At 41.3% G+C, this 25,180-nt stretch overlaps 1 protein-coding gene across 1 annotated transcript; it reads right to left on the bottom strand.

Moving 5' to 3' along the window:
• Positions 1–8,365: 8,365 nt before the first annotated feature.
• Positions 8,366–24,453, bottom strand: LOC122798905. The gene is made up of 4 exons (XM_044068005.1): positions 24,325–24,453; positions 10,862–11,070; positions 9,685–9,930; positions 8,366–8,831 (listed from the first exon to the last, which is right to left on the bottom strand). Exons 2-4 carry the CDS (start codon positions 11,057–11,059, stop codon positions 8,559–8,561), a joined length of 717 nt encoding a protein of 238 aa, XP_043923940.1. The 5' UTR covers positions 11,060–11,070; positions 24,325–24,453; the 3' UTR covers positions 8,366–8,558.
• Positions 24,454–25,180: the final 727 nt, after the last annotated feature.

Here is a 25,180-nt window from a genome sequence, read left to right as displayed (position 1 = left end):
CGCTGTGATGAACTTAGAGGGTCTCCTGGGAGTGGGGTCCACTGAATCAGGAGCCGTCCATGCCTTCTTAGCAACCACCTGCATGAGGGGTCAAGGGAGGGACACCCAGGAGGTGGAAGGACGAGCCAACGCCTCAAGATACACAGATTCGTCCTCCGAAGGGCTGAGGGCTGGCCAATTTCCCCTCTGTTTCAGGATCTCCAGAATGTCTGCAAATGAGACATCTTCAGAAGGGGAACGGGGGGAACCCTCAGAATCATCCAAATCTGTGTCTGACGTGATAGACTCAGGTGAGTCAATGTGTTTCCTCTTACACTTCCTCTTCCGAGGGGCTCTTCTGCCAAATCAGGAGAGGCCTCGGAAGAGGATGAAATCCCACAGGGGCTCCTGAGGAGCTGGCTCTCTGCGGTCCGGGATGAGGGAGTGAGTCGACTTACCCTGAGGCAGCATAGAGGGAGGGACGGGGCCGACTGTGGAGTAGAGCCAGGCTCTAACACACTCCGCATGACCTCGAATGCACCCTGTCAGGCAGAGCCAGAGGTCCCGCTCCGAGGAGCTAAGAACCCCCTCGGCACCGACAGTGATGGCTCGAGGCCGATGTCGAGCCGAACTCACCAGCGCCCCGAGAGGGAGAGGGGGTCGGACAAGGGTCGATGCCACTCACCCCTCGAGCCGACGAGGAAGTCGGCCGAGATTCCTCCAAAGAAGAAAACGGAGCAGCGGGCCGAAGACAATTGTCGGCTCCGGCGTAATCACAGTCTCGGTTCCGACACGACCCGGCCGAACTCAAGAGAGTCGAAGGAGGAAAATGTTGATGGACGGGGCAGGCATCGACTGATGAGTCGGGCTCTGAAGCATCTGGGCTAGTGCCTCGACTTAAGTAGTCGACTCACTACCCTCTGAAGGTCATGATCCGACAGCCTCGATGACCTAGAGGAGTGAGACCTTTGGCTCTGTTCAGACAGCAGGGGAGATCCTGGAGCCGAATGAGCGGAGCCAAGAGATGGTGACCTGGACCTCTTCCTGGTCGCCGGCTCAAGGTCTGGTCGACACGGGAACCTCAATAACCTCGGCTCCGCCGGAGCCAGGAGCCACAGAAACTGTGGACTGAGACTTATCGGCTCCAGCCGAGCCGATAAAGGCAAAGGTTGAGCAACCTGAGGTCTCGGCTCAGAAGCCGGGCGAAGACCTCGATGCCTTAGAGGGCTTCCTGTTGACACAGACAGGGAATCCTCTGGCTTCAGTAAGCCTCTAAGAATTAATTTATTTTTCTTTCCTGCAGGACCCTGGGGCTGAAGCCATGGCACACAGCACAGGAGTCCTGCAGGTGCAAACCCCAGACAATAGACACAAGAAGTGTGAGCGTCTGTCAGAGACATTTTCTGACAGCACGCATCACACTTCTTGAATCCGGAGACCTTTGCTTCTTTAGACATTTTTGACTGACAGGTGTACACAAACACGCACACAAACACACAAGTTATACCCTGTCAGGAAAACACAATAAAATTAGTAGTAATACTAGTATAAACTACAAAAAACACACACACTCCACTAGGGAAGGGAAGGCCAAAGGCCCAATGGAAGAACCAAAGGTTCTTGGGGAAAGAAACGGAAAAAATTTAGGGTCGGGAATAAAGTATTCTAACCTACACTAACTAAGTAAGAATATTAACTTAAAAGGGGTTTTAAAGACTAATTTTCAAGAAAATTTTAGTACTCACCAGGAACCGGTAGAAGCAACCAACCTCGAAGCTGTAGCGGCAAACGAGATCTGAGGTAACTCTCGCCTAGCATTGTGGGATATAAGGGGAGCCTCGAGCCGGTGGAACCAACTCTCAAGCTTTTAGAGTGGCCGAGTCGGAGCCGAGGTCGGCTCCGAACCCATCCAGCAAGAATGAAGGCGAGATAGACAACTTAACATCTGTATTTATTTAGGAAGACATACTCACTAGTTTTGACACGGTTGTATACAATGTATTCTATACAGCATTCTGCATGGAGAAAGGTGGGTTACAGTTTTAAAAGAGGACAGCTGGGTACACAACTCCCAGGATAAAAAAGTCCGCAATACTCTTATGGACAGTGGTTACAGGAAGTAAAAAGATCACAGTGTAGAATCCTGAACATGCATAAGCATTCAAAAACTAGTGTTCACTGACATCAAGGTGGCCGCTTCGCCTACCTCATCATCGGACTTAGTGGTAGTCCGTATGAAATTCATACGCAAGAAAAGAGCTATACAAATGGTGCATTGGACTAGCCAGGATAGGAAATAAATTATGTACTGTTAGTGATATGCAAGAAGTACAGAATTTAAATTTACCTGTGCAAAGGCGAAAGTCAAGGGTTATCAATACCATTGAGCTTATCCAAAGACATTTTAAGTGAAATACAGGGAAAGTATCCAAGTATGTAAACTTTCACAACAGAAACAGTTACATCACCGCGGTGTACCGAAAAATACATTAGAACATGACAATGTAAATGAATAGAAGTAAAATTTATGTAGTACTTGCAAATTGATGGAGTTAGTGTAATAGGTCTACCACTGTATATGTCACAGCTACATGGAGCAATTCTTGCCCAAAAGTAGGAAGAATGGAAATGAATATGGACATGGGGAAAGTAGTATGCTACCTCTGCATTTGTAATCATGTCAGCACCCTCACATATCCTATTCCTTCAGTGGTAGCACCACATGCAGGTCAGACATTGTCAGTGTACTACCCAAGAGCAGAAGTACATCAGGCCAATGTTGATCGGGAGACAAGTACATCACGATAACCTGTGCAGGTGATGACACTACTGCCTCAAATCCTTCGCAAAGCAACACGACTGTACCAGTTCCAGGGGTGGAAATGCCCGAAAGCCATCTATACCTGTAACATTCACGTTTTCCTAATTTGTTATACTTCCTAGCTCCATACCATAACACTCCTGGGCTTTATTATCATTACCACACACAATGGCACATATGTTGTCAATCTTTTTCTAAATGCATCTCAATTGTCAACACTTCCTGTCGGCCATAAATTGTGCATGCCATTGCTTGCTATTATCACTGCTGATACACTGTTATAACTACCTGTTGTGGTTGTGACGTGTACAGCTGAATGACTTCCTATTGTGTTCCTTGTTATATTCCATTGTTATCTTTTGATGTTTTATCTTTCTTCCCACTGCCCCTTGGTATCAGTCTGCCTACAGTTGTACGCACATGTTTAGAAAAGAAGCAGTCCTGCAATAGACATGGATCTCTGATAAGAAATAATAAGGCTACTACACTATGGTGCCTACGGACCTCAGCCGAAAAGAATGTAAAACTTATGTATTAGGATAAAAGGGCATATGATTTTATTTTCAATAGAGAAGCACCTACCTCCTGTGGTGACAGCACCACAGTGGTATGCAGAACAGTTTAATGTCTGTCTATTTAATCCCCCTGTTTAATCTGTTTAAGTACTAGTGATTAACATCAGATACTGAATTTATGATAATGAGAGTTGGTAAAGGCAACCCTGTTAATGCACAAACTTATACTCACACTGGTGTAATCCACATTGTCCCAGAGCCTGTCTGCAGCTGAATGCAGTCCTCACTCACAAACCAAAGAGGGTTGCTTTAAACTGGAACAGGCGTACATAAAAATTTGCATTGTGGGAAGCTGTCTACCTGCGAAGCTGGCTGTATTTACCATTCAATCTCTCTTCCACACTTCTCTCATAATCTGTTTTAAAGTTCAATTTAACAAAAGGTATCTGTAATTAAGCCTGTGGCACACAACAGGGGAAATAGAATTTCTGACTCACACATGTCATTGGCAAAACAAGTAACATTTACTTTGATATGGCTGCATACTTAGAATTTCTGAGCCACTATGCTTTCACCATTCCATATATCATCGCTGTTCCAAAATGTTACACAGTCATTGACATACATAGCCTGGCTTAGCTGCACCATTTCATTTTTTCAATTTGATATCATATACGAACAAGTTACTTATAATTTGTGCTTTGCTTATCTGTTGTATATTTGTGGTCAAGAGTTTTGCATAACTTACATGTATACTCAATACAAGTCAGCCAATCTGTTGTGGCCCTTACATTAATAATCTCAAGAAAAGAAAGAAACTGATGCAGAACATGGTATAGGCCATATAGGCCATAGAGAGCTAAAGATCCATTCTCAAGAAAGAGTTGAAAAACCTCATTGAAACCAGAAAAGCCAGCAATGATGGCAGAATTACAACCAACACTAAAAACAATCCAAAAATCCCTTCTATGCCTATATCAACAGGCTCCATATCAATACCCAGATTTTGGTCTGACATAATGCAGAATGGCAGGTCGCATACTGACCCAGCAGCAATTGCTAACACGCTGTCATACGGATTCTGTGTCAACTATTCCACTCTATCCACACCTACATCACAATAATGGAAGCATGACAAGGACACAGCATTACTGCAGCACAAGGCTGCAGTTGGATTGACCACAGCCACAAGTACATATGTTATGAGGCCAGATAACATCCCAGGTCATTTTGTACACAAACTACAAAGTAAATTGGCACCACATCAGTGTGTCCTCTGTAGTAACGGCATCTACTCATGTATTTTTCCCTACCCAACAGTGTACTGCTGCAGTCATCAAACTACAAAAAGGGTGAATGAATACAGACCCTGGTAATTATCGTCCCACCCCTTAGCCTAATTTACATTGGTAAAGTTAGGGAATGGATCATCGTGTTCACTGATTAACAAATACTTTTGAAATATCCAAACTTCAGACCCCATGAGATCTGGCTATGTGAAAGGGAGATCATGCCTGTTCTCCCTGTCTGTGGATGAAGGATTAGGCAGTGCATCCAGACTACCTACATCCGGACAAGGCCTCTGATATCATTAATCACTCTGCAAATATTGATAAACTGACCAAACCATGCATCAACCTCCTTTATCACTAGGTTGGTTGCAAACTGGCTCACAGATAGAAGACACGGTGTAAAAGCAGCGGCCTCATACTCAGTCTGCCAAACAGTGGAATTACACAGGGATCGGCCATAGGTCCTCTGCTGCTCGTCATCTACTTCTCATAGCTAAAGTCATACACAGAGCCACTCTGTGTAACGAAGTTCACAGATGATTGCAAGTTATGAGCTATAACATCACAACTGATGTTGACATCAAAAACAAAGGCCTTATTGACACTACTAACTGGAATTAAAACCATGCCCTTAGCCTCACTGCCAAAATATGTGTCATCATCCCCTATGGGAATAACAGAGTCTCCATCAAGTAACACATTGACCGAAGACAAAGCATTATAACAGATCACAGCAACCAGCAGTTGTGATGACCACCTTAATACTGCGCTAAGAAAATACTTCCATGTGGTGTATCTCATTACTCAGGCTATTGCATCCAGGAAGAAAGAGGTCATTATCTGCTTTCAGTTTTCACTCTTTTGACCAATCATCCTGTACAATGCCTTATATGTCAGATGCCTCACTAGGCACCCAGAACAAATGGTGAGGTAACAAATCTACGTCACAATGTTGATTTTAGGCATTAAACAATTGTCCTGTATTTCAACAAGTTATTAAACCTCAAGTAGTCTGTCTCATATTGACTACTTAGAGGCGATCTGTGTTTGACTTGCATATCCATGTGTTACACAACCCCTGCTCGAAATGATACTTCTGAAGAAAAAACAAAATAAAATCACACCGCATCACAAAGTGAAGAGACCTCAAACTCATTACTAGAATCATTTACTTGGACAGGTTCACAATCCAGAGACTGCCCATGTTTCTTAATGGAATTCACGTACCCCATGTCAATATAGATCGACAGAGCTGCATATGAAGCTGCAGTACCCGCTATATTCAAAATCTCCCATGTCTAACCTGTCCTGAAAGGAAGCAGTTTCACTCAAATGTCAAACATGTGAGCCATAGTTATTCTGTCAACTCTAGCTAAAATTATATGGAAGGGTGGAGACATAGCTCCTGCACTACCTTACACGGAAAAAGTTGTCGTCAAACTTTGAGCATGGCTGTAAGCCAGATCACATTAATACTTCTGCCCTCCTCTCTTTGTACAACGTCAGTAACCACAACCACAAGAACAAATGATTTTCCGCAGTCTTTCCAGATCTATCCAAGGGGTTTGACATGGTTGACCACAACATGCTTATAAAAATCAAGAAGGGCTTCTGCTTAAACAACCTTGCACTCCAAACATTGCAATCCTACTGGCAGGGCAGGCAACAGGCAGTGCTATGGCGGGGGAATCTGTCATCTCGCCTTCACATTATATTTGTAATCTGCCAGGACTCTATAGTAACATCCCTTCTGTTCTCCATCGTTATCAACGATCTTCATTCAGTCATCCAAGATGCTACCTGCATTCAATATGCAGATTACTCCACCTTGCTTTGTTGACACCTCACCACGTAGTTTATCCCCATTAACCCTAATTAGCTGCAATACAGTGGATAAATGTCCCTATACTCATCTGTTGGTGAACCCAAACAAATCTAAGCTAGTCCTCTTCTCACCTACACGGAAGGCCATCACAGCCATCCTTCAACATGAGCACTACCAATGGCATCATCATCTCCCAAGCTGTGACAACCTGAACTGTGATGTACATAGCAATGCAAGCTATGAAAACCATTTGTCAAACACTTTGCTCTATTCACAGAATCCAACCCTTGCTTACCTTACTTGATAGAACTGCAGTTGCCCGTTCAACTTTTCTAGACACCTCACCGCTATTCTCCAAATAACACCGAAGCAATCATAAGTAAACTATCATCTCGCTATAACCACTCAGCCAGATTTGTTACAGGCATGGCCTATCGAGGGCACCACTGTCACAAACAAAATTGCCTAGGATGGCCTCAATTGCCTAGCCTACTTTACTTAAAACCTGCTAATAGTGACACATTACGTCCTTTAACAACAAGAACATATATCTGCACTAAGAAAATATTGTCAGTCCCTACACTAGCATACGCCCACTGTAATCATACACTACACTCAGAGTTCAAACATACAAATTAAAAAACTCAGCTGGGGACTTGTTCTTTGACAACTCTGTGGTAAAACCATGGAGCAGACTACCAGCTGACTTGACCCATTAACCCTCAATTGTATAACTGCTGCTCACTGATTACAGAATGTAATGTGTTTAATTTTTAAAAGTTATATGTATTATATAGTCAGTGTTTTATAATGTTCGTAGTATCTGTGCTAAATGCTCGTATGACTTATTAATGTTATATGCTTGAAACTAGTGCTCACTAAATGTTCAAGGTGTATTATCTTGTAGCTTCTCTACACTGGCCTATGCTGACAAAGGAACTATGCCATTTAACAAATCTACAATAAATACAATACAATAAATAAACACAATCCAATAGCCGTGAACGAGAGGCAATTGGACCTGGTGTTTGTAGGTACACTGCACAGTGCCAAAACAGACTACTTACGATAATATGATGGTTCCGTGTACTCCACATCTTGTGACTGATTGTGAATGTCTGGATTGTGCCTCTTCAGGCCACTTTACTTACTACAACACTGCACATCATTGATACGTGTGATTCAATCCACCATACTATTTCTCATCTTACACATTCAAAAGAAAAAATGTAGGCATCTGTTCCACAATCATCTGAACAACCACATATTGTCAAGCTGGCCATATCTTGTGTGTGTTGTTACACTGGAACATGCAACCGTATTAAGAATTAACCTTTCAATTTCAGCCTTCTGAAATTGTACTCCTGCTATTACCTAACCTGTACACCATTACTAATAGTCATTGGCGTATACGTACACGATATTAACAAAGTACTCTACTGTACTGCAGATGAAATGTAGTTCATACCAATGGTTAATTGTAAGGCAGTTATGGTTATTCAGTTCTAAGCCACTCCATGCACTAAGTGAATGCAAGGTGCACTCTGTTGTTAATCCACATGTTCAGCAGTTATTCATACAACTGGCCACACGTAGCTCGGTTCTGTTTTATGACTACGTATATAGTGAGTTCTATTGCAAGTACCATTTTCAAACGCAAACTAATACAAAGTAACATAACTACTGCTGTATATGACTCTATTTCCCATAAGTATACACTGTGTTCACACATGCATAGCACTACATATCGTCACTACTACTTTCCACTCCTGCATAGTTGGTTTCCTGACATTGCCTTATAACAGACCGATTTCTCTCATACAGTCAGATCTCAATAAGCATCGTTCTATCTTTAAGTCGTCTGTATCCAAGTAGTGTACTACAAGCCATAAAGATTTTACGTCACACTGCATACATCTTACCAGTCCTTTATTTCAATATACAGTTGCCAAGGGTGCACCGATTATTCATGGTACACAACAATATCCAGGACAAATACACAAACTGTAATGTTTTTTAGTCCATGTTTTTTATTGTAAAAATACAGGCCAAACATAGTATACTAGGTAAAAAATTTGATCTATTCTAACACAACACACAAATGTATAAATGTTAACTTTTTAATACTAGTCAGTCACTGTCCTCCGTTGAGCTAGAAAACCTGTGTACTGGCCTAAAGGGTTGGGATATCTGTCACGAATGCGCCAAACACAGCAACTCGGAATGACTCGACGCACTCTACTCCCAAGCCGTCCATAACGCCAGACAGTGAACTGTCGATAGGCCGAATGCCGAAAACGACGATTATCATCCGTCTCCAATGGTATTCCAAAGATAGCCCTCCTGTAGGTATCAGCAACGCGTAGAACACCCGGATGCAGCACAACTTCACTCATTTCCTGGAAAAAAAATTACATTTAATGCAACCTTAGTCAATTACAATTATGATGAAACAGTCAGACTTGTGTAACAACACTAACAAATCATGTAATTATGCAAAAATACACTTTGTAATGTATAGCCAGAGTTGTGTATACCAATTTGACTTTGTATGCGCTGTATATAACAAGATGAGTGCAATGTGTATTAGCAATTATTTTGGACATAGATGATAAATCCTATACACTGTAGACGGTAATATGGTCATACATCAACCATACAACATTACTCTTTACCAGGCAGAATGATCAAGAGTTGATGCAGAGATTATAGCTTACTTTTCTGATATACTATACTGTACCCATTTACACTGAAGTGTGTACTTGGTGCCTTGAACCATGACAGCATCTGCTTGAAGAATTCACCTTGTATATGACAAGACTCTGTCAGCAGAATTTGCTTTTCATGTCATTTACACAAACACTGTTACACACTGTAAAACAATATCTGTCGACACCACAGACAAGCATATATCTGCTACATCATTACAGTACTCATGTCAATGATTCATGAACAATCAGATATGTACCAGTGTGTGCATCTCTCTCTCGCTCTCCATCTCTTTAAGCAGGTATAACTTAGTTTCCTAGGTGTTCTATTTCAATTAAATTAAGGTGTCCAACTCTTTTGTCAATCATTGGACTCCTAGTGTAACCTGCCCCTTTAAGTTTGTAATAAACTGTGGTCATACTGGGTGCTATAAAATTAATCATACCTACACAGTATAACTTTATCTTCTTTACATACTATTACACTAGCCCGATGTGATCCTTGTCAGTATACAGCATTCTATCTCATTAAGCAATGACTCACCGGAACAAGAGATAAACAGTTTGTTGGTGAATTGGCACAGCAGACTCTTTCTTGTGCAGTGGGCATATCCCTGCAGCCTTGGCACACACACCAAGTCGGGGGTTGTTCTGCCTGACGTTGTTCAGTAATTCCAATGTTCCCCCTCTCTTGCTCCTCAAGTATCTCCTGTAATAGTGCTGGATTCCTTTTTGCTATAACATTGCATAGATGACGCATTTCCTCTGTGGATAGGCCTTGAATTCTGTCCTGTAAACACACAAGCATTTACATTAGTTAATCATAAGTAATGTGCCTGTAATAATGTGTTATGCACCTACACAGAACATCTTGGGCACACATTTTTAAAGGAATACTGACCTAGCAAATGAAAATATAATTAGCTGTTATCATCAGCATGTCCCTATCTCAGATACACATTTCTAATAAGAATTCATTTGACTAAATATGGAAGACGTAATAAGGGATGTGTGTACCCAAATAGATAGTAATCTCTCCTTTGATAATGACATTGACAAAGTGGTTAGAAAATGCTTCTTTGTGGGCCCATTATTATCACAAAAGGTTGCGCAAAAAGAAGTCATTGTGCCCCTCTGCTCATCATTCAGATATATCATAGGGTACTGCCCCATTTGGAATATATCTTACAAGACACATGCAAAAGCTGGAAAGACCACAGAAGTACCTCACCAAGAGGATCACTGGCCTCAAACAGATGCCCTATGAAGCTCAACTAAAGAAACTCCCGCTGTACTCGGTTGCATACTGACTACTCTGAGGTATTCTCTGATGGACATGTTGCACCGAAAGAAAAGCTTATTCCCTCGAGCCACATGCTGTCAGGATGTTAACCTCACCACAACAATAAAAATGAAGGGCTGGAGTGGTAGTTTCCTGTACGAGAGACTTCCCATGCTTTAGAACAAGATTCCAATCTACATTAGGCATAGCTCCTCGCTAATAGTCTCCAACAGAAACCTTTTCCAGCAGATGGGCAACAGAAAATTTACCCCGGGGATCACTTCAGTGGCTCTGCTGGACAGAGGCACAGGGAACTAATCTAAGGGAGTGGCAAAAGACAACACATTCTGGATAGGCTTATACATGCCTTCGGGCAGATAGCCTAGTACCTACCTATTAACCTATGTGCTACCAAACTCAGTCTTGTATGACACTTTACCTGTAAACTCTCACAATACTGTTGTCCTTCATGTGCCATGATGTTAGCTTGCTGTTGTTCTCTCAGACTAGTCTCCCTCATATTTCTCTGCTTTTTAGCACTCTTCCTTCCAGAATTAGGATGCAGTTTTCTTCGGCTTGGCAAAGCATCAACAGGTGTCACTGTAGGTGCATTCCCACTAGTGTAGTTAGCCTCCATGGTTATAAACTCTGAGAAACGAATACAGGCGAAAAATAACAGGCAAAGACAGTTTATTAAAAAATGTCAAAGTGTATGTCCATCTTTGAGATACAGCACTCATTTGCAAACACAACCGTGAAAAATCAAATCAGCCATGGGCAAATTAATCCATCAATGTTGAAATATGAGAGAGTAACAATGATAAAGTACATGATTGCTGCATACCAACCTCTTTACAGAGCTTTTCAAGAGAACGTCCACCTAAATGTGAATTATTCAGATTCTGTTAACATCAATAAATAGTATAAAACAGTAAAGTCATTGACTGCTCGGATACGCTGCTGCCAACCTCATCATTCACACCCATGTATAATGCATCATCAGCAGCTCATTTATACTGTGCACGTACTCTGTATATTAATTAGAAAACTTGACATCACCACTACTGTCATCCTATGCCCCAAAGATCAAATGGTAACCTAAGTATGAGGAAAAAAGAAGCTATGATGACTTTCAGATTACCGCACATTCCAGTATTCCTTGTTTGGCCAACCACCTGTACTCTACTTATGCTAAGTTTAGGTTGTCTTGTAGCCAGGCAACTTTACTCTCATCCACATACAATCTACATACAGAACCCCAATAGAATAACTCAATAACTGCGTGCACCTCACCTGGACATTACAGAAATAAGACACATCATGATCACCAAACAAAAGCTAATCACAAACCATGAATACAGTCATGTTCAAATTCTCACTAGCAGAGCCCTAGCATTATCAATAAATGTAGGTATGTATGTACACATTATATATATATATATATATATATATATATATATATATATATATATATATACATACCTACACACATGTACACCTACACACACACACACATATTCATATATAGGCCACATATTATCTCTAAATATATGTATGTATGTGGATGTATATATATATATATATATATATATATATATATATATATATATATGTGTGTGTATATAATTTTTTTATATTTGTTTCTTTGTAATTAGCCAAAACACATATCCAGGAATACAAATGAGTCCAGCAAAACATATCAAAGTCCGACCTCATTGAACCGAAAGAGTATTGAAGCTCTTGACCTGCAAAATAACATATTACCAATTAAACTATTAAGTGCAACTCCGTTATATATTGCCTACTCAGAGGCGATGTCTGGCAGGCATACAAAGCTATGTCAAGCCCATAGCTGTTGGACATGCTCCACTTAAAGAAATACCAATCCCTCTGAGCTACATGCTCTAGGGAAGTATAACTTGTCACCACAATAAACTGAACATGCTGGAGGGATAAATTGCTGTCCCAGGGAGTTACCATACTCTCACACAGACTACACATCTATGTCAGACTGAGCTCCTCATTAGCACTCGTCACGTAGAAACATGACGAAAGGATGGGAGATAGGAAATTGACCTCGGGGATCACTTCTGTGGCTCTGTTCGATAGGGGCACATGAAAATTATTTTCTTGGGTGGCAAAAGACAAGGTAAATGTATGGCTAGGCTTATATAGGCCCTAGGGCCAATAGGCTAGTACCTACCTATGAACCTATGTCCCGATAGCCACGCCAATGTGGCACAAATTCCTCAAAACCCGAAGTCATGGGATGGTGACACCAAACACCACAACTTCATCGACTCAATGTGTGATTCCACTACATTGGGTAAAAGGACACAGTGCAATGCACTGCACATTGGGCTACTTAACCTGTTAAAATCGTAAAAATACCTTGACTCAACTGTATGTCAGCATATCATTCTCTCAATGATTGAGTAGAACCATTGAGTATTTGAAATGATAGAGCAGTAATGCACATACCAGTATAATAAATATGTAAAAATACGAATAAAAATAAATACAACTGTATTCAGACAAATCTTTAGACAAAAAAAAGAACTGACTCTTGTCCGACTTCAGTTCCAGTACTTCTTAGTTGGACAGGGCACTGAAAGACAAAATAAGATGGTTAAGTCAAATAAATTTAAATAAGAGTGAAAGTGAGAGGCATTTGCTCCAAGATGTGAAAACTTTGACCATTGTGTACTTCGTAAATGGTTTGCATCAAAATGCTATGGAGGTGACTGTAGCAAACAAAAAAAATTGTTATGTGACTGAAATATTTGCCAGTTACCAAGGTCAAGCAATGCAGTTATAACACATGAACTCTACGGCACCATATACTTATCAGTACTCTTTCACTTAGCAAATTAACACTGCATGTAAGAGACCCTAATGGTAATTAACACTCAAATTCACAAAATAAGTGAACTGCCATAGATTCAGAAATACTGACAAACGGTGGTGTACTGCATATGCAATATGCCATTGCATTGCTGCTTTAGAATGACATAAGCATTTTAAAATACAGCTGTAATACAACAAACATTTCACAGAACTTGAGCAGGAGTAAATAACTTGTACCGCACTGCAATGCAATTATTGACTAAAATGTAGTAATAGGTGATAAATACATAACTTTCAAGTGACGAAACTGTGATCTGCAGTCTGCTTGCACTTTGAGAAAGCGTGAAATTTCAATGACCGACTTGGTATCATCTAGAAGAAACCTCATTGTTCTCGACATTCTGTGTTTGTCTCAGAATACACTGTATTGTTAGGTAGCATGAAACATTAAAGGGTAGCTGTTCGGAATCATGTCTCGCAGGTTTGTAACGTTTGTAAATGTTTTACGTGATTTCGTACAGAAAGTTATGTTGCCACACTGTGGAAAGTATCACATATAATTCACCTCCACAAAGGCGGACTTCCACAGAACTAAACAATTACTGCCCCATAGCTACTCTCTCTCCACTCTACAAAATACTAGAGAGATGCATACACTCTCTGGTCTCAGACTACTTCCTTATCAACAACCTCCTTTCCAGTACTCAGCATAGTTTATGACAAAATCACAGCACCACCACTGCCTTACTCTCCTTTACTAACAGTATCCCTCAGCATTGAAACAATGGCTCTCTCTCCTCTGCTACTTTCCTAGACCTATCAAAAGCATTTGACATGGTCCCACACAAACAACTTATCTCTGTCCTCAATTACCTATCCTTCTCGCAATCAGTCACCAACTGGTTTCAGAGTTACCTGTCTGACTGCCAACAATCCGTTATATGGCAGAATGAGATATCTCCCCAACTACCTGTCTCCATAGGGGTTCACCAAGGATCCATCCTTGGAGCCCTACTCTTGTGTTTTTACCAATAATATAGCCTCTGCCACCAAACATGGCACACTCATACCATATGCCAATGACTCAACCATTATCTGCTCAGCCAAGTCACTACCCAAACTGCAAAAATTCACACAGGAAGAATTTTCCTCTGTTGATACCTGGTTATCCGATGCCCAATTAATACTCAACCAAAACAAAAGTAAACTACTCATATTCCAACCCACCAAACATACTCAAATCAACTCTCACTGTAACATCACAGCAAGAGACAACACCACTATATACCCAACTGAACACACCAAATTGTTAGGAGCGGAAATAGACAACAAATTAAAATATGACATTCACATATCCATGACCATACAAAAAGTCCACAAAAAACTAGGAGCGTTATACAGAAATAAGCAACTTCTCACCAAAGCAGCAAAGAATTGAATAGCAAATTCCAACCTAATCTCCGCCCTACTTTATGCCTCTCCAGTATATACCAACCTAAGTCAATGCAATCTAAACAAGCTAAAAACCTGCTATAACAAAATCGCCAAATTCACCACAGGGGCATCAAACCGTAGTCACCACTGTCTCTCACTTGCTGAACAGGGCTGGCTTCAACTCCCTCACCTCCTTCAATGGTGTCAACTCTCACTCGCCCACAAACTAGTAAACCATCCACTAAATGTCCCATCCCTCCAGAATCTACTCCAACCCTATGACACCAACAGACCACTAAGATGCAGCAACAAAAATCACTTACAGATCACTAAAGCCAGTAACTGTGCTGGTGAAGCACTATTCTCTTGCACCATAGGCGAATTGTGGAACTCACTCTCACCCACAATTACCTCTGTACCATCATGCACCCACTTCAAAACTTTACTAAATGCACACCAAAAAACATGCTGGCTATGCCCTTGCAACTCCCACTGTAGTATCACCCACCCCATCCAACCACTACCTTTCTTTACACTCCAGTAAGAGCCTTGATTATAGCAAGCACAGATGCTCATAAGCATAGTACTTATTGTACAGCAGGAATTTCTTATAGTAACATTTGTTAATGTCTGTTATGTACTTCACAGATAAAGATTCTGGTTGTCTACTGATGTACTATGTTCTTCATCTGTAAATATGTTGTAAGCAATTGCTATGTAAATTGTTAATCGCTATGTATTCCAATGTAACTACTGTCTGTTTATTTTAACTGTGGAGTTTTTTTCCCCGGGCCTCTGCTGAAAATGGACCTACATCCAGTCAGACACTCCCAGTCAACAAATACAAATAAATAAAATAAGAAATACTGAGCCAAGTACTGTGATATCATAAATAAGCTTAACACAGTAAATATCAACCCATTTGGCACATGATGGGTTGCAAACTGGCTCAGGGATAGAACTCACATGTTCAGAGTTGCGGGTGCCATGTCTGACTCTAAACAGATTACAAGTGTCATCCCACATGACTCTGTCCTGGGACTTCTCTTGTTCGGTACATCCTTCTGAGGTACAGGCAAGCACGACAGGACTGTGGCTGGCGAAGTTTGCAGAGGATTGCATACTGGGAGCCATAATGGATGCTCCGGCTAACACAAGCATCCTTCAGAAGGGTGTTACGGAGATGGATACCTGCTGTGAGAAACACGGCCTCAAGCTAAATGCCAAAAAATGTGTAGTCATCCCCTTTGGGAAAAATAAAGTGCCCACAAATTACCACATAGGAGGTAATCCGCTAAGTCGGGAAGAAGTAATTAGGGATCTGGGGACCCAAGTAGATAGTAACCTCTCCTTTGACAATCACATTGCAAAGTGGTTAGAAAAACATTCTATATAGCTCACCTAATCACAAAAGGATTCACATCAAGATCAATAGAGGTCATTGTGCCACTTTACTCATCACTCATCATGCCCGTAATTGAGTACAATGCCCCATTTGGGATGTACGTTACCAAACACCTGCAACAGCTGGTGAGACCTCAATATTACCTCAACAAGAGGATGGTGGGGCTCAAACAGTTGCCCTATGCAGCTCAACTAAAGAAACTCGAGCTCTACTCAGTGGCTTACCGCCTACTCAGAGGCGAACTCTTGCCTGATGTACAAGGCCATGTCTAACCCGTAACTAATGGACATGCTGCACCTCAAGAAAACCAGATGCATTATAGCTACACGCTCCAGGGATTTAAACGTCAGCACAGCTATAAATAGGACATGGAGGGATAGATTTATATACCAGAAGCTTCCCTCGCTCTGGAATAAAGTCCCGATCCATGTTAGGCAGAGCACCTCGGTGACTCTATGCAAGAGAGATTCTTGATGAGTGTAGGAGAAATTGTAAATTCAATGCAGAGATCACTTCTATGGCCCTGCTGGACAGGGTATCAGGAATCTAGTGTAAAAGGGAGGTGGAAGACAACATATTCTGGCTAGGCTTCTAAATGCCCTAGGGCAGATAGTCTTGTACCTAGCTATGAACCGAAGTCCTGGCCGACTGTTTTAAGAAGGCTATTGACTTACTACCAGTACATAAACAAAAGAGAGAGTAGGATTCAAGCAGATCTGTTGCATGTCTGCAGCCTAGTAACCACTACTATTAGTTTGACAGAAACTACAGTGTCAGCATTGAAATCAGTAAAATACACATGCATTTACCAGTTTGTGATCTGTACTTGCCTATTCTGTGTTTGTACTAATGCAAGAAAGATCCAGTGTTAATGCCAAATATTATCTGTATGAGAAACATTGTCCAAAAGTAAGGCACACTGTACCGCAAGGAGCTTGAGGAATACCTTTCAAAATATAAACAAACAAATGTAAAACACCTTTTATATACAAGCTCAAACCACTAACAGTCAGCTGAGCACATAAGACATACACAGCTGAGCTGACCTTTTTGTAAATGGACAAACAGTGAAGCCTATGTGTGCACACCCTGCAGACAGTCACATACTCCACACTGGGAAAGGTAGCAGCATTCCACATTTTTGACATAGAAGGTTGATGGTTATGTCTCAAATCTTTTTCATTTGGGCTCCAACTTGTGCTGAAACATTTCTGATTTTATGACAACTATGATGATTACAGTCGGCTGAGTGCCAACTGGTACACAGACACGCCACCATTTCACTCTGTTGCTGCTTGTAAATCCTAACATGTGTGTATAACATGTAGAAGTCACATCTCCTGATTTTACAAATTTTTGGCAGTAACTGCTAAACACTGCTTGTGGAGCTGACAAACCACATACCTTTTACAGCAGACCAAAGAAATCACACTGTGTAAGTGATATGTCCAAAATAACTTACATTAAATAACTTTCTTTCCTTATTTCCATAACCTCCCCACCTTGCTCCACACCCCATCCTTTCTAATGGCTAGTATATTTTGTTTTATGGGTAAGAATTGAGCTTGAAGATGTATTTGGTAAGTCAAAGCTGTGTTCCACAGTGCCATGTCTGATCTACAAAGGGGGGTATTGAGTGCGTGCCCCCCCTGATTGTTTATATGCCACATGACCATGGTGTTGTCCGTCTTTATCAAAAGTTGTCCTGGATAAAGTAAGTCCTTGAAGGCTCTCGGGGCATTTTAAACAGCTAGCATGTCTTTCTGATTGATATGAATATGCATTTGTTTTGGGCTCCATATGCCCTGAATCCATCTTCACGTCAAGTGTGCTTCCCAGCCATATTGTGATGCATCTGTTGTTAAGGTTTGGCTGCCAGGGATTAGAGTTAAGGTCCATCCCATGTTTTGGTGACATGCCTTTGCCCACCAAAGTAGCATTCATTAAATGTTCACGGTGTATTAATATGTACCTTCTGTCCATGGGCCTCCGCTGAAAATGGACATATATCCAGTCAGACTATCCCGTTCCAGAAATCTTCAATAAATACATACAATAAACTATACATAAAAGCTATGTATACTGATGACAGGGAAAATGACTCTACTATCCATAGTGAAATAACTACCTGCACTGGTGTCGGCACCCTACTGGTAGGCTTAGCAGTGATCAGACACATTTCTCTTTGATTCCCCTCTGTCACCTACTTACATACATTGTAATAATAGCAGCTATTGTATTTTTGTTAATGACATTTGGGAAGGGCAGCTACTTTATTCACAAGGTAGGAGTCATACCGGTGTAATACACATTACCAGTGAGACTGTCTGGACCTAAACGGATTCATGCATCAGTAAGCTGTGGGGGGGCTGCACTCACTGAAAAAAAAACCCATACCAATCTGATCTGAAGCTAGCTATCTGTGAAGCTGACTGCATTCATTCATCATTACCCTCCCCCTGGCTTACCACAAGGCCTGTTTTCATCTTTAAATATTACAAAACATATACTGTATTACTCATGCATCACACTGTAGGTTCCCCACATTTACTACTGTATCCCACCTTGGACCCCATGCACTTCAAAAAATTCCATAACTACCAAGACAAAGCCACCCTCCTTGACAGTCTGGACCAATATGCCTTTGATTGTACCCTAATAAGCTGTGCCCAATCACTTCGACAATTACAAGAAATTACCCAAGAATGTTTTTGAGCAACAAGGAAATGGCTAACTCACAATACTCGACAATAATAAGATACAAACAATATTATTCCATTGGTCTAAAGCTACTCTGCCAATACCATTATTTAAAATGCAACTCTACAATAAGAACCATATCACAGTCATTGCACAAACTAAACTATTGAGATTGACACCAGGCATCTGTATCAAATTTCATAATGTGACATATGATCAAAGTCATGGCCTCAATCTAAATGCCAAAAAATGTAGAGTCATCCCAATTTGTCAAACAAAAAAAAACACCTAGAAATTACCACATTGGTGGCAGCCCCCTTAATACAGATGAGGTATTACAAGATCTGGGGACCCATGTAGACAGTAATCTCTCCTTTGACAATCATATTGCCAAAGTAGTTAGGAAATCATTGTATGTGGCCCATCTAATTACTAATGGGTTCGCCATCTAGAAATACAGAGATTATAATGCCCCCCCACCACATAACACAAGCACTCAGGTCACTCCAGAACAACTAAAAATACGTCTCTGTCATTGTCCATGTTGGTGTGAATGACCCGAGTCGTACCTCCCTGGACTACATGAAAAGAGACATATAAGAGCTCTCTGATCACGTAGCCCAGACCAGTATGACCCTGACCCTGAGTAGCATCCTGCCCTCACCAAGAATGATACCACAGTATAAAGAAAAAATTATCAGTATAACTGGCTAAGTTTCTGGTGTCATTCAAAGGGGATCCAGTGTCTGTCTGCCTGGGATGACATGCTCGACAAGCCACGCTACTTTGCTAGAGACAGCTTGCACCTGTCACCCTTAGAATTTTGAATACTGGCCAAGGTTCTTGCCACCCCCATAGTGCCTTTTTTAGGCAAGGCTCAAAAGACAAACCCACCGCTGTAAAAAGCACAAACAGAAAACTGAGGGTAATGCTACTCAGTGCTAGCAGTCTAAACCTCAAACTGCACGCACTCGAGGTACTCCTCAGTATGGAGAAAACTGATATATGTGCAGTAACAGAAACCTGGTTTAAGGCTCCAGAGAGCACCACAGAACTACCAGGCTACAACTCATAACATACATATTGGCCACAGAACCCGGACCGAAATACCAAAGGCGGGGGCGTGTTCATGTTCATCAAGGATACCCACAACTCCAGGTTAGTGGCACAGCATGATGCTTCAGAAATCATCCACGTGCAACTAACAATGGGCAAAACTGCAATTCAAATTGCAGCTTTCTACAGATCACCCACCATGTCCCAGGACCCCCATTACACACTTCTGGAAACACTGGTAAACATACTGGTCCAACCAAACACCCTAATATTGGGTGATTTCAATTACCCAAACATTAACTGGTAGAAATTCTTATGTTCTAACTCCCTTGACCAACATTTCCTAGAATTTATAAACTCAAATGCCCTGGATCAACTGTTCACAGTACTCCCACCAGAGGTGACAACATATTGGACCTGGTCATCACCAACATGGGCGACCGGTGTTACACACCGGAGGTCAACCCCTCACTGGTTAGATCTGACCAGAAACAAATCACTCTGGATATACACATTCCACCTCCACCCATGGTCAAGGAAACAAACATGAAAAACTTTTCTAACGCAAACTTCACATTACTTAAGATTGAGGTGGAAAGTTTCAAAGCATCCATGCTAAAGGATAACACTGTCCAAGCTGCAAAATCCTTTACTAATGCATTCTAGGGGCACCTAGAAGAATGCATGGATCATGATATCCCAAGCAAAACAAAGACTGACTCCTCCAAGAAAAGAAAACCAGTCTGATGGACCCCTGCCATAAATAAGCTATACAATAGAAGGAGGAAACTGGTATAGAAAGAGTAAAATCCCAAGAAGACAAGACATCCCTGTTCAGTATCAGCAAGAAACTACGATCCCTCATAAAATTATCCAAGGCTAGCTTCGAAAGAAAAATTGCCAAGGACATCAAAGATAACCACAAGGCATTCTTTAGCTATGGTCAGATCTACTCATAGTTAGTGCAGAGTGGCACAAAATACACAGAACAAACTGATATCGCCAACATCCTGGCAGACATGTTCAGTGCAAACTTCACCCACCCACCCCCAAAAGGGCCCATAACCATTCAAGAATAATGTAGAGCCCCTGATATTATAGACACTCAGGTTAAAACAACCATCTCCAAAGCCAAAAACACAGCATCAGTGGGACCAGTCGGTGCCCAGGCTGCATCCTACATGAGCTAAAAGACAAACTAACTTCTCACCTAAACACACTGTTTACACTCAGTCTCTCCACAGGCTACGTGCCCATAGAGTGGTGCACAGCAACGGTTATTCAGCTCTACAAAGGTGGAGCCACAACAGACACAGGGAACTATAACCTTATAAGCCTGACTAGCTTGGTCTGCAAAGCTATGGAGAGCATCATCATGGAACTCATTAACAGAGACATTGGGAACCTCAAAACAGTGTACCCTACCCAGTTCAGCTTTGTTAAGGGCAGATCGTGCCTCCTAAACCTGGTGGACTTCTCAGTTAACAAGGCTATAGACAAGGGAAAGGTGGTACACACAGCCTACCTAGACCTTGCAAAGGCATTTGACACCATTCCCCATTCTGGTATTACAGACAAGCTCACCTGTCCTCTACATATTGCTCTGTAACACCATCCGCCTGCATGTCCTCTCTCACCACGTCCATAAGCCTCATCTTAGGCCTTCCTCTCTTTCTCTTGCCCAGCAGCTCCATTGTTAGCATACATTTGCCAATATACTCATCATCCCTCCTCAGCACATGTGCAAACCAATGCAATCTCGCCTCTCTCACTTGGTCTCCAAACCGTACAACCTGAGCTGACCCTCTAATATACTGATTCCTAATCCTGTCCATCCTTGTCACACCCAGTGCAAATCTTAAAATGTTTATGTTACAGTGGTCTGGAAATCCTTCTATGTGGCTCACCTCATCACAAAAGGTTCCTCATCCAGAAAAAAAAAAGAGGTCAGTGTTCCCCTCTACTGATAACTCATTAGACCCATTATAGAGTACAATGCCCCTTTTGGTATGTACCTCACAAGACATCTACAACAACTGGAAAGGCCACAGAAATACCTCACAAAGAGGATTTATGGCCTCAAACTGATGCCCTATGCAGTCCCGTCTCAAAAAACTCCATCTTTACTCTGTCGCATATCGCCTATTCAAAGGCGATCTCTACCTAACATACCAAGCTATGCCAAATCCAGAGCTGCTGGACATGCTCCACTTAAAGAAATCCCAGTCCCTCCGATCTACATGCTCTAGGGACCTAAACCTTGTCACCACAATAAATAGAACATGCTGGAGGGATAGATTCATTTCCCAGAGACTTCCCATACTCTGGACCAGACTACCGATCTATGTCAAACAGAGATAATTATTAGCACTCTTCAATAAAAATCTTGATGATTGGATGGGAAATAGGAAATTCACCCCAAGGATCACTTCTGTGGCTCTGCTCGACAGGGGCACAGGAAAATAAATTTCTTGGGTGGCGAAAGCCAGGGTAGATTTTTGGCTAGGCTTATATAGGCCCTACGGCCAATAGCCTAGTACCTACCTATGAACCTATAAAACTTCACCTATGTACAACTACTGCCAGCAAAGTTATTTACAACACAGTAGCCTGCCCATCCCTCTTGCATATTCTGGCCACATACCATCCTAAACGACTGTTAAGATCTGAAAACAAAATGATACAGAACACTGATAAACCAAGGATCTCAGCTGGTCACATGCTATATTTTTTCACCATCTCCAAGCTATGGAATAATCTCCCTGACTCATTCAGGACTAACAGCAAGAAATCTAAACAAAGCCATATATAAAAGTTGGACAAAGGCCCAAAAATAGGGATCTTTTTTAAATATTGCTCTTATAATCTTAGAAAGTTGATAGAATAACATGTTTTGCATTAGCATTGATTTTCTGAAGGTTATGAAGTCTGAAACTCAAGTGTCTGTAATTATTTTCTAACATCAATCTTTAATAATTTGTCATTTGCCAGAAAACCACAATTTTATAAAAAGTAGACCAAAAATATAAAGCAAAAATCTAGATATTCTGCAAACATCTGTACAGTTGAGAGGTCTGCACTCTAGATCTAGATGGCAATGCCATTGTTACATGAACAGCATGTTGAAGACATGAGGTTAGGGAGCTGACCTCTGGAAGAGTTATTCACATTTGTTGAAAGCAATGTTAAAACAGTAGGCTTCTCATTTTAGCTAGCTGATTGCTGTGCATGGTTATAACTTATTAAGTGTGTGAAATTTTGTTATAAAAAGTATCGAGTAGTTCTTTTAGGGAACATTCTGTCTAACCTCTGTGTGCCAAAGCAAAGTTTCATTTGTAAGTGTCATTCTACAGTAGTTTTCAATAATCACATTTTATATCTAATTTGCACAAACTCAACCGCTCCACATTCCAAAACAATAACAAGGCATGTGCAGCGCCAAAGTACAAGCACCCGCTGTCACCCTTACAAGAAATCTCATATTAATCATAAATTAAGCATTAAATCAATCTAATTTACCCAGCTACTCGAGATCACGGCATTTATGCGTTTTCCGTAAAGATGCGCCCAGTACCCCAACCCAATAACGGCCGATTCCAATGCGCTTCTGCAAAATGACTAACAACCTCACCTCAGGTAGAGAAACAATCACTTACAGTAGCTACGGGGTCAATGAATGTACAAGTGCCACTATGTAGATCCATAACATATCATAAGTACTAAAAAAAAAAAAACACTCACCAGAAGGACAGTTTCTACTATACCTATACTACTATACCTCCCAAACCAGTTCTTGTAACTAACGTTTCTTTTCCAAGATGTACTTCTGCCGAAAAATAGAAAAAGAAAGCGCTTGTCCTGCAAAATTAGTTATGCAAACTCACAACACAGTAATTAGTTATGCACTGCTGTGCAGAAATATGTATTACAACAGGTGGTAGTTACGTATTATCGCAACCTGATTGTCCAAGCCGTACTTCTGCCAAAAAAAGAGAAAAAGAAAGCGCTCGTCCTGCAAAATGTAGCAGTTACATAAAGAAGTCCAGCTGTGGAGATTTAAAAAGGTGGATTATATTTCGGGGCATCTGAAACAGTGACAATGTACATAAAATGTGCATTTAATGGTTACCGAAACGGCAGCTGACAAATGTTAGCAAGTCAAGGTTTTATTAAATTCTACCCTTTTCCTAAACCGATGCTGTTGTAGTACATAAGCACTTTGCATTACATGGTTGGCCATGGCCACTTCTTTTCTCCTGGAGTACAGCTCGGAAAAAGACCCTTTTCTCCTGTTGCAAAGCTGGTTGTGAATTACAATACCTAAGTACCCAACAGGCAAGCAAGCAAGCTAACTTTTCGTGCGATGCTGCATTTGGGTACTAGCAGATACACCGTAAAAAATACTGAAAAAATCAAATAAAAAAGAATAAAAGAAAATAAGTGCATACAATTGCATTTACCTCAAGCAATAAACTTAAGTAGCTGTGAGCACTGTATGAAGCCAGGAACCCGAACAATGATCTGTTTCTCCAGACGGGAAAAAAACAGGGAAGGACTAGTGCTTTACACAGCTTTTTAAGGAACCGGAATGCAAAGGGAGGTATTGCTACGACGTCAGGACTTGATGTAATAAAATGGGAGGGGCTAAGAGAATGATTGACAGTGTTTTATCTTCGGCCCGAAGCAGAACTGCTATTTCAGGAACGGCATAGTGCCCCTTTAACAGTTTGCATAGATCTAGCTTTTTCCTCCATCTTTTTAAGAACTACTTCTGCTTTGTTGCCAAACAAGTGGTCTTGGTTTAAGGGAGCATCCAGTAATTTGGCTTTAACATGATCTGGCAGAGTTTGATCCTTAAGTCAAGCATGCCTTCTAAGAACAGACCCAGTAACTGCAGCCCTAACAAGATGCCTCTAAGGAGTCAAAGCCACATTGCAAAGTATGCTTACCAACTTGTTCAGCAGAATGCATTAAATCCTGTAATTCTTTATTTTCAGCAGAGTCAGGAATCAACATCAATTTCTGTTTAAATAATCTAATAAGATGCTGCTGGGTACTTTAACATATGAAACTGGCAGTTTAAGGCCCTAATGGCTAAAGTAGCAGAAGTGTTTACCTTCTTACCCCATCTGTCCAGGACCCTGGAATCTCTATCAGAGGGGGTAGGATTTTTGGCAGTAGTAGCATTAATGCCTTTGGGTCCCTGTGAAATGGTCTTTGGGTTCACAGTAGGATTCTTAAAGAGGAACTTGTGAGAATCAGGTACTCTGTAATACCTGTCAGGTTTCCTGGGAGCTGGAGGTAAGGTGTCTGGGG

The sequence above is a fragment of the Protopterus annectens genome, chromosome 1.part0, assembly GCF_019279795.1.
Source record: "Protopterus annectens isolate FY-2018-M chromosome 1.part0, PAN1.0, whole genome shotgun sequence".
In the NCBI taxonomy this organism is placed as follows: domain Eukaryota; kingdom Metazoa; phylum Chordata; order Ceratodontiformes; family Protopteridae; genus Protopterus; species Protopterus annectens.
The sequence above is the reverse complement of the archived record's forward strand: the minus strand, read 5'-3'. Positions and strand labels throughout refer to the sequence as shown.